Here is a 13,881-nt window from a genome sequence, read left to right as displayed (position 1 = left end):
TTCACCAGATCGGCTATAACCGGACTACTTGCACCAATTATAAATTAATTGTGCATTGTGATGTTGCGTGCACTGATTTTAGCTGTGAAAAAAATCTACACACCTGTTCGATCTGTTAGCATCAATCTGTCAACTCGTTAGCACGGTTGTACAAAATGAATGCACACCCATGTGACACGTTTCAGCCATTTTGAATGCCGTATTTGCCCTAGGTGGTTGCTTATTTTTCAGTGCCGTGTAATAATAATAGCATAATAACAGTGTGCTGGACTTTTAGAAAATTATCTTAAATATGAATTCAAAGGGATGAACAGTGTGCAAACAAAGTGGCACCAGCACAGTATTGATACCATGTCACAATCATTTTTATTTCCTGCACAGTAAATTTATCTGAAGTTGTTTGAGTTGGAACCTTGGTGTGAATGGCTTGATGTTCAGAATGATGTTGTTGATTGACTCAATGTTTATCAGTTATTCAGAAATATTACAGAAATATTAAAAGCACTGAGTTACATGAAATTACATTTCTATTATTCTGAAACCCTAGAAGAGGTACATATTCAACAACCAAAAATGTGAAAACCGTGAATTGAATGTAAACATGCCTATTCGGGAAGATATTATGTGTCTAATTTACTAACTATCTCACAAGGAATCTGAGTACACATTAGCAAAACACAATAAGTCCAATTTTGCTCAATAACAAGTTTGCAATGTGAGAAATATCAATAACAAACAATAAAATAGAAGTGCTGTCATGGTTGGTCCCGGACCTACCCGAACTGTCCACCAGACGGCGCAATGACTGTTCTGTGTTCCCCTTTCTTTGGTTTATTAGTATCAATTATTCTATTAGTTGTGTCATCTGTGTCTTGTTAGTTTGCTTCTTCTGTTCAGCTGTGTCTTGTTAGCTCTGATGTTTTGTCTCTTGTGTGCATATAGCCCTCTTGTTTCATGTTTCAGTGCTCAGTTTCTTTTCACTTCTGTCTCGAGGGCTTGCGAGTTTGTGTCTCAAGTTTTGCAGTTTATTAGTGTACCCTTGTTTACTTAGTTTTTAGTGTTTGTTTGTTTTGTGTCCAGTAATCTTTGCTGCTTTTTGCTCTCTGCCTCAGTCTGGTTCTCTGCACTTGGGTCCACACCTCAGCTCCCCACCTTACAGTTGTAGTCAATAGTTATTAATCACAGCTGCAGTAGTATGTAGCTGGTACAGTATAAAAAAATGATATATTTATATTGTTATTAAAAACATAGTTGGGCTGCGGATGTAAAATGCTACATACCAATGATGCCTCTTGTCTTGTCAAAGGCAGAGACCAGTTCATCAGGCTTGTTGTTAAATTGAGCTATCTAAGTGAAATGCTTGGAATATTGTTAAGTGTTTTGGTAACCCTGGAAACCTGATGCTGGGCAGATAGGAAATCTTTATTGCCATCCTGAGCTACTTGATGGACTTGATGTGTGTATCAATAATATTTAATAAGCCAATCTGAATTGATCCAACCTCTGCCAACAAACACAATTTACATTTCTCTTTTCAGTGTAGAGGTAAATTGCCATTTTCCATGGTGGGTAATGTTTGCATTGTTATTCTAGGTTACAGTGTCTGCTAAATACCAGTGTGTGACGGTGTTGGACACATCCATATGTGCGACTCTTTGTGTGTGTGTGTGTGTGTGTGTACGTGTGTACGTGTTCAGTATTGACTGCAGCAGGAAAGTAGAAATGTAAAAATGGAGGAATAGACTTATTTGTATATATAATATATTATATTATAGTTGTGTAATGAGAGATGTAGTTCTAGGATTCTTTCCTGCAGTGACTCCAGGAGCCTACCTCTGGTAGTAGGACTACCTGAGTGACAGTTGCACTGACCTGCATGAGGTAGAATGGTGGGGCAACAGTGGGATGTGTGTTGATGTAGTAGAGAGCCAGCAGTGTCAGGATAACAAGCAGAATCACAGCTGTCACCACCCCTGCAATGATTCCAGTGTGCTCTGGCGCCCCCTGCTCCCTTGGAGGACCTGTCTGTAGATCTGAGGAAGAACAAATGTGACACATGAAAACAAAAAGCCTCATTGTGTGATGTAGGCTAAAAGGTACAATAGGTAATTTCGGACTTGTAACGGTCAAGAGAGGAATTGCAGCAGCAAACACTCACAAACAACAACACTGTTTATCCTACCCCTTCACTGTGAACGCACTGACAGTGAAACCCATTGGCTGTGGAAACACCATTTTTCAACCAATGAGCTTGAATTATTGTACAGTTATACAATGTTTGTATAACAGTCCATCAACTGTATGTTTTCTAACCCGAATTTAAGGACTATTAACTCAGGCAAACGGTGATTCAACATGTCAGCAAGCCTTTTTCAATGATAGGAAGGGTATTGTAACAATGTTTTAACACAAAAATCTTACCTATTGTACCTTTGAAAACACGCAAATGGAAATGTTCCACGATGACATTACTTCTCTTTGTTGCATGTTTTAGGGAGCACATTAACAGAGAGCTGGACTGTGTCCTAAACCACTTACGGATCTTGCTGCATACTCGATCTGTGTGTACTCACACCTTGAATCCACATTTGACAATTCATAAGCAGGTTTCAAAGTTGGCCCTTGAACCCTCATTTTGGTATATGGAAGTGCCTTGTACCCAGCATTATTTAATGTTACCAGATGTTTCAAATCACAGCTTATGAGGTGGCTCAGATCCAGCCTTCAATGAAAGGGAAAGTATTGGTGATGACTTGGAGGAAGGAAACACTGGAGCAATATGCCACAAACCAATATAAGTTTAATAATCTATGGCCTCTCTTTACATAGGAGCTGGAAACCACATGTCTACCTGCTGTCTCTATCTACTACAATGGTTCCAAATCCTGTTTCTGTCCTGCTGTAAAATCCAGCTTGACCAGCTTGAGCTGAGCTGGTCAAGCTGGTCTATCTGGGTTTAGCTGGGTATGAGCTGGTCAACCAGCATGACCAAGCTGGACATAACACTGGTCTAGCTGAGTATGAGCTGGTCAAACAGCTAGTGCTGTAGCTTGTCTGAGCTGGTAGCTGGTCGACCAGCTGTTTCAAAACACGGCTTGAGTTGGTCAAACCATGTCAAGCTGGTCTGAACTGATCAACCAGTTAAACAATGTTGAGCTGGGAGCTGGTCTGAACTAGTCAACCAGCTACCAGCTTTTTCAAAACCTAGCTTGGGCTGTTTTGTCAGCAGGGTGGAGATCTACTGTTCTGTAGGTTTTCAATCCTAATTTTGCACACTTATTTCTACTAATTAGCAGCTCAACAAGATCTATGTTTGTTTGGAATGAGGTGTGATTTGTAAGGGTTGGAGTGAAAATTTGCAGGATGGTAGATCTCCAGAAACCAGGTTGGGAACCACTGATCTACGATATGATTCAACATAAAAATAAAATTAAGATTATGGAAGTGAAAAGCACCAGATAATGATTATGAAAGTGACAAATATGCAAATGTAAGTAGGTTGCATATACTGTATATCAGTGGAGGCTGGTTACTTCCAGAATTGAGGAGGCCATTTTTTTCCGCTTGCTCACTTCACTCGCGATGGAATGTTCCCTGTTCTCTTATCTGTCTTTGTGCTGGCCAAAGGCATACTATTTGGAGTGTAAGCTACAGTCAGAAAGTTCTGGCTGATGAAATTCATTGTGCAGAGCTTAGCCTTGTGCCTTCCTGAAGAAATGACATTGCTGTAAGTCTATGAGCCTGCCTGATAATTAAGCTGAGAAATGACATTTGGATGTAATATAAATGCCAAGTGAACATGTGTAAAAGGCAGGAATTTTAATTATGTAGTTAAAAACAATTTTGTTTAGCTTACATTTTTCATTCTTCTACAGCTTCAACATGTAATCACCAATTTAATCAAGTTTAGCATATAAAAAAGATAAGATAACACTTTCTTTATCATATGTAGTTTTATTCAATATATTTAATATAAAATATGTAAAAATATGGTTCCAGTTGGCTTTATCTAACGTTAACGTTATCCACTAGAGGGCAGCACTCTATTCGTATTTAGAGTGAATTTCCTCACAGAGCAACAATTCGGTAATTTGATATGGAAGATTATTCAATTGACTTGTAATAAAACGAAATGGACTACATTAAAAATAAAACTGTTCAATAAATCCCAAATGGTGTCTAACATGACCTATTGAATGTCATTCTCACTCCCTAGTATCTGGAATCTGCATATCTCCAGCCCAAGATCTCAAATTGCGCTAGAATCTCGCCGACTTCCGAGGTAGTTTTAAGCAAAAGTGTTTAAAAATGAGCTATAAACTCCAGGGATGATAGCCAGGGGTGTTCTCTAAATTTCCTGAAAAGCACAAGTTGATAGGACACTCGTAGCCACTATGGCGAGTGTTTGTTTGACTGAAGTGACTAGCGAATTCTCAAAATGGCTTCTGTGTTGAATAGAAAGGAAAGGATAGTTGATTCCAAATGAACCAGTAGCATGTGATTGGATGAACAAAATGTCAATCTTTGCCCTGGACACAATGCATGGTGAGGCCAGGCCTCCGTTGCCCACCCATTTTCAGTGATCTGGCCAATCACATATTGGCATGAAAAAAAATGCATTACATTGACTTCTATGAGAATCTCATTTCCTAGGGGAGGCCTGGCCTGGCCTGGCCTCCCTTAATACAAACTGATAGGGAAATCTGGCCTGTTGCTTTACAATTGCAATATTGGGTTTTAGCCATGGGAAAATTTAGATTTATGAACAAAACTAAAATAATATGAATATAAAAAATAAAAAATATGTTTTTTGTTAAAATAAATAAATAAAATAAATATATTTATTGTTTTTTTTAAATCTCTCTCTTCTCTCAAATTATTAGGGAGGCCAGGCCTCCTCCACCTCTATGGAGGAGCCTCCACTGCTGTATATCTATGTTGTTGTGATATGCATTAGTTATGCTGGTGGAATACAATATCAGCAGTGGGTTTAATCAGCAACTTATAAAATATAAAATAAAATGCAAGCTAATGTGGCTGATCTATCAGTTAAAAACTCAATACCAATTTCCCTTTTGGGAAACTTAGGCACAAATGTACACCTCCTTGTACAGCTCACAACAAAACATTACACTTAGTTCAACTGATAAAAACAAGTCTGAAAATAATCAAGGAATTGAATCGCATTCATCAGGTTGCAAGCTATTACTGCAAAAATTGTGAACTGTTACAAATATACAGGAATAATAAGTGAAAACTGAGAATCCTTCATCATTAGCTAATGTCAATATATTTGTAAGAAGAAAAAAGACACACATTCCTGTCTGGACATTTAATGTGGGTGTACTAGGCCAGCAGTTTGTGCCAGTGTTGATGAGCACATTGAAATGAAATGAATGAGAAATTAAGTGCTTGATCACGATTCCCTAAAACAGCACATTAGCACCCTGCTCCCTGAGGCCTTTGAATTATTACTTGGTGACATTGCACCATATCATACAGTCATTAATCTTCACTGTGGCTAATATGCTACAGCTCTGGGATACAGAGAACCTTGCTCTGTTAACAGTCCTCAGTGAGTTCTTTGTGCTTAGCAAATATATGCATTTTAGTACAGATGAACTTTCTACAGTTCATGTAACACAATTTAATTCAAAAGACATTATTGAAAAAAAGAAACTTTCATCACAAGAAGGTGGTCAGAGATAAAAACTTAAATCTTAAAACCCATTTACAGCTGCAGCTAAAATAGGCTTGTGCTAAATGCAAAGGCAGAACTACCAGATATACTGCAATTTAAGTACAATAGAATCACCTGCAAATGGCTGAGCATGTGAAACATTTAGGATCCATCATCTGTTTCAAGGTAACTGTTGTGATTCTGCTATTTGTAGTTATTTGTCCACCACTGCTGCTCACTGAGGACTTGAGGGCTTAAGGGATAACTTTGGAATGAAGTGTTAGTTTGCAGGAAAATGCAAGTGTGCAGTTGGCTCACGACGCACAAATGCACGGCTCCAGCAAAAACAACTAGCGGTTGCAAGCAAGCCAGCTGGCTGAATGACTTTGAGCCATAGTCAAGAACACTATCTCGAGGCAACGTTTGAGAAATGTGGCAAATATTAGTTGATTCAGCGAAGAACAATGAAATGTATGTAGTAATCTGTTTTTGGCAGATCGATGACAAGTCTGGTGGGTTTAGCAGAAACCAGGGACTCGAGTTACATCGATAATCCACATCTGATGAATATTCGAAATGTCAGATGAATGACGTCAGAAATTATAAGCAAAAAAAAAATACTTAGATGGTTTGGTGGATAACCTCAGGCACCACACCAGCTTACATACATTTCCAAGCCTAGGACTGAATTAAGAAGTGAACTCGTTTCTGCGACCCACCCCTTGTTAAAACGTGGCCTAAAACTTTAAAAGGTGGAATAAAAACACATTTTATGTTCATTTCACATGAATGTACTCTCGCAATTATTATTTATCATTGCATACGTATTATGCTCCGTCTTAGGCTAAGGCCCCCATTTCAAATTTTCTAATTTGAGCAGCAAGGTGGAGGACTGGAGGAAACTGAAAATACGTTTTGCAAGAGTGCGCTCTCGCCCACTCGACTGCCCCTTCGAGAACCCCACTGTTTGGAGAGAGCAAAGTGCACGGTTTGGGATGCTGCCAGAGAAAGGGAACAGGAAAGGAAAGACAGGAGAAAGACAATTCGGAAGTGCAAAACAAAACAAGTTAACACACGATTCTTCATTCGCGTCCACAAACAATCGCCCCAGGCAACCCGGGACAGTTGCTAACAAGCGAGGCGCTTGGGCGGCGGAGGCTACAGGCTAATTAAAGCATCTTTCGCCATGGCAGCGACCTTCCCTATCACGCGGGCAGCAGGCAGGCGGGCAGCGAACAAGGCAAGGACCGCAGGAGTGACACACGCGGGACTGCGGTTATCAGCTGCCAAAATGCCAGCCGTGTTCCAGCTAATTAAATTGTGTTGTTTATTTTATAATTGTTTTTCTTTCTAAAATACAGTGGCATACACTGCCAGTATATGGCTGGGGAATCCCTATGCATGGTGCTAATGTCCTGAGTTACTCTTGCACTGTTTTAAAAAGAAATGTTGTGCCTTATACAGCTGGACTCTGATGGTGTAATTCTGTCGGAACCTAACTGAATTGCTCTGCCAAACTGCCCCCTTCAAAGATTACAAAGGGTTACTGCCAAATAAGACGACCACAGGTACAAACAGAACAACATGCATGCATTGGGATATGCACAAACACTGGCCAGGCGGTGGTCAGTTGTCCAGGGCTATGCTGAGTTCATTCATATTTGAGCCGCTACACAACTCAGGCCTGTGCTGCATTGAGACCACTGTGGTTATAACTGCAGCGATAGGAAACAGATCAACAATAGACCACACAAGGAATTAATACAGTGCTAACCACTGGCCAACTCACCATTGCCATTGTAGTGAATGAGAAGTTTGGTGTCATCTGTGGACAAAGAGAGCACCGTTGTGGAGAGACAGCGACAAGAGACAGAGCGACATGATCTTGCAGAGATATCCTCACGCACAAGCACACGCAGGCATGCAATTAGGCACACATTCAACGCTTCTGCCTCCATATTTGTGGAAAACCGGCATATTACACAAGCATGTGTGCAATAAATATGTCTTCAAACATTTGCTGGCAGGGTTTTTCAGCCAATAATGAACTTGTCACATTGTTGCAACATCCCCGTGAATGTTGAAACTAGCGTCGGCCTCCTCTAAAGTACTGGCAGCCAGCTATCATTCCTCTGCAGGACACCAGCTGAGCCGCACAATTGCTTGGTTTGACTGAAGCAGCTGCTGTCAGCAGGTCACAGGTGCCTGACTGACCAGAAGAGGCACTATTGAGCAATGAGGCTGGGAACCAGACCTGGGTCAAATATGTAACTCTTTTGGATTCAAATACTTTCCTACGCTTTACTGAGTTGGTCTGGTGTATTGGAACCTATGAAATACTGCAAACCCCGCCTTTCTGTAACCCTTGGCTGGCTCAATTGCACCAGGCAAGAGCAATTTGAGCAAAAACAATTACGCATTTGATCCAGGTCTGCTGGGAACACCCTGCTGACTGAAATCATTGTGGCCTCAGTCAGCACTGGTATACAGCTTATCATCTTAAAAAATAAAAAAATTAAAATTATATACTGTAGCACTTAAAAGAAGCACAGAAAAACAAATGACAAAACCAACAACAGAAACACACAATGTACATACGTATGTACATAAAAAACACAGTATATTGAGGTCCATTCCAACTACCATACAAATTTGCTGCAATGATACTACAACATCAGATCACATTGCTGCACTCTCTCAAAAACCTGATGAGAATGTTGTAGTGTGCATTTATTGGGAACTAGCAGTGCAGCCGTGCCCATGGCCTCATATTTGATTCAATAACAAATACAAACAGATGGTTCCAGAAACAAAAATAAATTTGAATCACTGTAAAATTACCAAAAACATATTCTTCACTAATCCAAAACCAATGTTGCTGTACAGTTCTCAAAATATCATCTTCTGTGCAGAGTTAAGTCGCGACATTGGCTTGTTGCTCACAATGAATCACAGGCGAGTTATCCTGCAAATCTTTCACGGTTTCCCACGACTCCGGTGCGTGAGTGCAATGGGTAAATAAGCAGTACGAACTGCAGCTTCATGATGACTGGCTCCTGCCCCGTACCCGTGGAGCCCGGGAGGACCAGAGAGCGGAGCGCACTCACCGTCAGTGACAGGGCTTTCGGCCAGGGCCCCCGCTGAGGGAGTGGGCTCGGGACTCGAGGGGTTATAGGGACCCGTGAAGCCGTGTGGGTCCAGTGTAGCGTAATCCTCGCAGACGGCACCCTTGGCCTATGAGGGTGGGATGACAGCAACAGCAAAGTGCCGGCAGAGTTGAAATGAGGTTAGTACCGTGCTGTGCAACTATTTGGACAGTGGCAGGTTTACAAACAAATGTATCACTGTCCCAATACTTACGGACTGCACTGTTAAGGGAAAGGTTTCAGTTTAACTATCAGAGCCTGAGACCGCCGAGTCAGATCAGCCAATATACATTTAACAATACATCTTCCTGAGACCCAGTTAAGTAAAAAAGGTTTCAGCACAGTAGAATGGTTCTTATAGTTCTTGAAATTAAGACAGGTCTTAGGAGGATACACAAAAATAGTATTTTATATAAGGTACAGTAACCAAATTAAGAATGCAATTCACATTCATTCCTACCTCCTCTGAGCAGCCATAGTCTAGCCACTCCTGTCTGTGTCTGTCTATTCCGTCTGAGCACCTGAAACAGACACATGTGTAAAGACATCAAAGCAGGCTTGTGCTGTACACATACCATATCTGCAGTGCTTACTCAAAATGAGGACACACAGGGGACCAACTGCAGAAGACTAAACTGCAAGTACAGATGTAGAACATTTACAAATACACACACAGGAAAGATACATACTTGCCTACGTCATATATGAACAATACAATACAAAATATAATCAAATTTTCTCCCTATTGAGGAACCTATTAAGTACCTATTGAGGAACCACTATCAACCCCCACCTACACAACAGAAAAGTCAATGCACTTCTCAAATGCTCTCTCCTGTGAGCCTTTGGCTATTTTACACCCCAAGGGCTACACAGTATTACAGGAGAGAACTAGCACTGGTTGACTGCCCTGCTGTAAAATCCAGATATGCCAGCTTGACCAGCTCGAAAATTGAGCCGGTCAAGTTAATCATAAGCTGGTCTATCTGGGTTTGAGCTGGTCAACCAGCATGGTCAAGGTGGTTACAAAGCTAATCTAGCTAGATATGAGCTGGACAACCATGTAGTGCTGGTAACATGTCTGTACCTGTCAACCATGTCATGCTGGGAGCTGGTCTGAACTGGTCAATCAGGTAAACCATGTTGAGCTGGGAGCTTGTCTGAACTGGTCAACCAGTTGCCAGCTGTTTCAAAACCTAGCTTGGGCAGATTTATTCGGCAGGGTGATGACTTGTGGATGCCTGGCATGCCATTGGGGGGCATTAATGCAGCCGTGGCCCTGCTAATGTGACTGACGCAGCTGAGCTGGAACCCAGGCCAAAGGAAATCCTCTCTACGGCAGTGAGGGCAAAGCCGTCTCTCCCTGCTGTTGACTCTTGGCCATTGACTAGTTCAAGCTGAAACTCAAACTGCTATAGGGTCCAGCTTGTGTGCCTGGCGAGTGTACACCTATTCCTTTGACACAGCTGGGAAAAAATAGAGCAGAGTTTTAAAAATAAACAAAAGCAGTTCTCTTCTCCTCACCAACAAACCTGCTGCCAAGAAAAGTTATCCTTAATACGAAGCACTGCGGCATTACGAGGAAACCACATCGTGGAACATACAATATACGCTGTCCTCTACAACTTTCACCACCGACTCAAAGCAGCTGTGATGATGAAACCTTTAGACCAAGGTTTGGTACCAGAGGGACAGATTTGTGGTCTTGTTCTTGTTAAGTTTGATTGGTCAAACAATGCCTTGACTTCACTCTTGGGCTTGCACTGAAATGGCTCTACTCTCAGTCTTGGTCTTGGTCTATGGTCATGGTACTTATATTGAACTCTATTGAAGCATTTTACCTTGTATGGACTCAATCAGAATCACAGGGGGAATCCAGCCTGTCCATAATGGCATTAGCTGTGGGGAACAGTCCTTTCATGTTGGGCTTCAGCCGTACACTTGACGTTGCTCCCTTGGCTTTGCATGCTGTGGTATTATTATATCCTTAGCTATCTGTCAAATTCCTAATTCTATAATTCTATTTGCTTTTATTTATTCTATTCTAGACCTCCCACCTTGACTGTGGGACCTAGGGAGACTGTCACTTCCAAGTTACTGTCATCTGTAAAACCAGATACATGGACAAAAATACTTTATGAAAAACCTATGCTTTATCAGGGTTAGGACTGTGATATACTGGAGAACCAGCATCTAATGATGATGTATTTGCTTTAGCTACCCCAATGGCTGCACCAGACTCTTTCCCCAACTTCAGGGAGAGGCGGTTAGGGCAGGACTCAGGAGAGAACAGCGTGTATCTGAAGGGAGGACGATAAGCACCCGGAGGCTGGACATGGAGCTCCTCTGATGTTGTTCTTGGCCCAGTGTTCACAGCAGATTGTCACCATGTCACAGAGTGGGACCTCCAAAATACACGTGCCAGGTCATGCACCAAGTTATTTTTGTCACAGAAATGTATGCTCTTCTGTTATGAGCCTTTCCAAATCTTGTAATTGTTTTGTGATCTTTAGAAACACACATGGCACCATACCAAGGACTGAACAGGCGCTAGCCATATTGACTGCGACTGCTTCCCTGTCCTCTCTGCCTCTAGAGGTTAACACCTTGTTTGTACAAGAGTGGTCAGTCAGTTACACAGTTAACAAGTCAGAAACCCTGCTCACACAGGAATAGCTATGCTGGTATCTGACCTGACATTATAAACCTAGTGACATCTTACACCTACTGTATATCAACACAGTATAATTTATGTGGTCATTACACAAGTGCGAACTACACTGGTGATTGTACGGTTGTTTAAAATATGACTTTCATCATCTTACACTCCACTCCAGCAATGACTTACTTGTGGCCAGTCCTGTTCACTGAGTAGTCTATTTCACATTGCAAGTTAGTGTGATAGTGCCAACAACACTACCAAACAGAAATCACTGTTTGTTGCTGCTACGACACCCCCAGGTGTTTTCCCAAGATGCACTGAAAAACAGTGTACAAACCACCAGTGAAAAGGGAAGGGCAGCCAACAGGAAATCTGTCAAGTTCTCAATGGGCTGCATTTAATGTGTGGAACAAGTCAATAAATACCAATAGGGACATTAAAAATGGGCCAGCTAAATCAAAAACGACATTGCAAATTAATGCTTGTGAACTATACACAGTGCGATTAAGGCTAATCATTTTCTAAAGCCTCTGATGAGTTACTATGGAAGGTAGACTGGGGTGGAAAACTGTACTTCAGCCATGGACTGAGAAAGGCAAGGGGTGTTATGATTCTATTTAAGATATTGATTTAAGATTCATGAGGAAGAGAGCTCATACTTAATATAGAGGTGAATGAGAAAATAATTAATATTATTAACATCGATGAACCCAAGAATGATGACCCAGTCAAAAGTATATTGGATAACATTTAACATTTTCAAGATAAAATTCATTCAACCATAATGGTCGGGGACTATAATACGATACAAAATAACTCCTTCGATAGAAAAGGTCATCATTCTGCCAATTATCACCCACATTCATACAAAGAGATCTGAAATGCTATGAGCACAGTAGACCTGGTTGATATCAGGAGATTAAAAAAGCCAGATAAAGAGGCTTTTACAAGGAGGCGACTTTATCAAGCCAGTCGTATTGACTACTTTTTAATTTATTTTTTCCTTTTTCCGAATGTTAAAGAAGTGGCCATAGTGTAGGGTGGCCTGTAGCGTAGTGGTTAAGGTACGGTGGTTCTAATCCTGGTGTAGCCACAATGAAATCCACACAGCCGTTGGGCCCTTGAGCAAGGCCCTTAACCCTGCATTGCTCCAGGGGAGGATTGTCTCCTGCTTAGTCTAATTAACTGTATGTTGCTCTGGATAAGAGTGTCTGCCGAATGCCAATAATGTAAAAGTGTTTATTGGAGGTTGAATGAAGGCTGATCACCATATTATTATTATGAATCTTATGACAATAGAATCTGCCCATGGAAATGTAATTAGCACCTTCTGAAAGATACTGTATGTATAAATAACACAAAGAAATTATAAGCAACTTTTTCTTTCACAATATAAAATCTGCTGACCCACTACATATTTGGAATACTTTTAAATGTGTGGTCACACTATTCAATATTCTGAATTCAAATATTAATAGCAGAAATAGAAAAGTTGACTGGCAGACGCAACTAGAGATAATGGAACTATGATAGCTTTAGAACAAAAACAGAAAGTAAGAGAAAAACAGATTAAAGAAAGGGCCACTAACACATAATACAAGAATAAATGGATGGAGCTTGGAGAAAAATGTACACATTATTTTTCTGAAACGTCTGTTTTGGTGCTGAAATATTAACCAAATGGATTACAAATGTTATTTCAGACATTATACATAGTGACCAAATGGATTTTATTCAGGGTCGTTTCATTGGCTGTAACATAAGACAGATAATTGAGACCATCGAGTATTATGACAATGCAAAAAAACCAGGCCTAATATTTATAGCTGACTTTGAAAATGTGTTCAATAGGGTAAGATTGCATATTATTTATAATTGTCTGCAGTTTTTTCATTGTGGACCAATTCATGGATTTCTTAATAAAATGGTTTAAAGATATGTATAGTAATGCTAAATGCAGAATTATTCATAATGGCCATCTTAGTTGGGTCTTTGAACTAGCAAGGGGAATAAAACAAGGCTGTCTCCTCTCACCATATTTATTCATAATTGACATCAAAATGTTAGCAATTAAGATCAGAGACAATACCCAAATTAATGATCTAGATATCTGTGGCCTACGCACCAAGATGTATGCAGATGACACAAGCTTCCTTCTATCTCCATATCCAAACTCACTAAAAACACTTTTAGAAGACCTAGATCTCTTTGCAATCTTATCAGGTTGAAAACTTCATTATGAGAAATGTACCATATTACAAATTGGGGCTTTAAAAAATATGACCTTTACAGTACCATGCATTTTTAGATAGACCAATTAGATGGACAGATGGTGATATAGATCTCTTAGGAATTCACATTCCAAAGAACTTGCGTGAGCTCTAAATAATGAA

At 40.5% G+C, this 13,881-nt stretch overlaps 1 protein-coding gene across 2 annotated transcripts in view; it reads right to left on the bottom strand.

Annotated features, from left to right (window-relative positions):
- plxdc1 (plexin domain containing 1) overlaps positions 1-13,881 on the bottom strand; it is a 68,385-nt gene that overhangs the window by 2,351 nt on the left and 52,153 nt on the right. The window contains exons 10-13 of one of the 2 annotated variants that reach the window (XM_061231841.1): positions 9,287-9,347; positions 8,788-8,914; positions 7,470-7,505; positions 1,873-2,033 (exon numbers count right to left, since the gene is read on the bottom strand). In XM_061231841.1, coding sequence (XP_061087825.1) covers positions 1,873-2,033; positions 7,470-7,505; positions 8,788-8,914; positions 9,287-9,347 — 385 coding nt within the window. The remainder of the gene's footprint in view (positions 1-1,872; positions 2,034-7,469; positions 7,506-8,787; positions 8,915-9,286; positions 9,348-13,881) is intronic. The other variant, XM_061231842.1, reaches the window with a different exon arrangement.

Source organism: Conger conger, chromosome 2 (genome assembly GCF_963514075.1).
Source record: "Conger conger chromosome 2, fConCon1.1, whole genome shotgun sequence".
Taxonomy (NCBI): Eukaryota; Metazoa; Chordata; class Actinopteri; order Anguilliformes; family Congridae; genus Conger; species Conger conger.
This window is presented reverse-complemented; position numbering and strand designations above follow the sequence as displayed.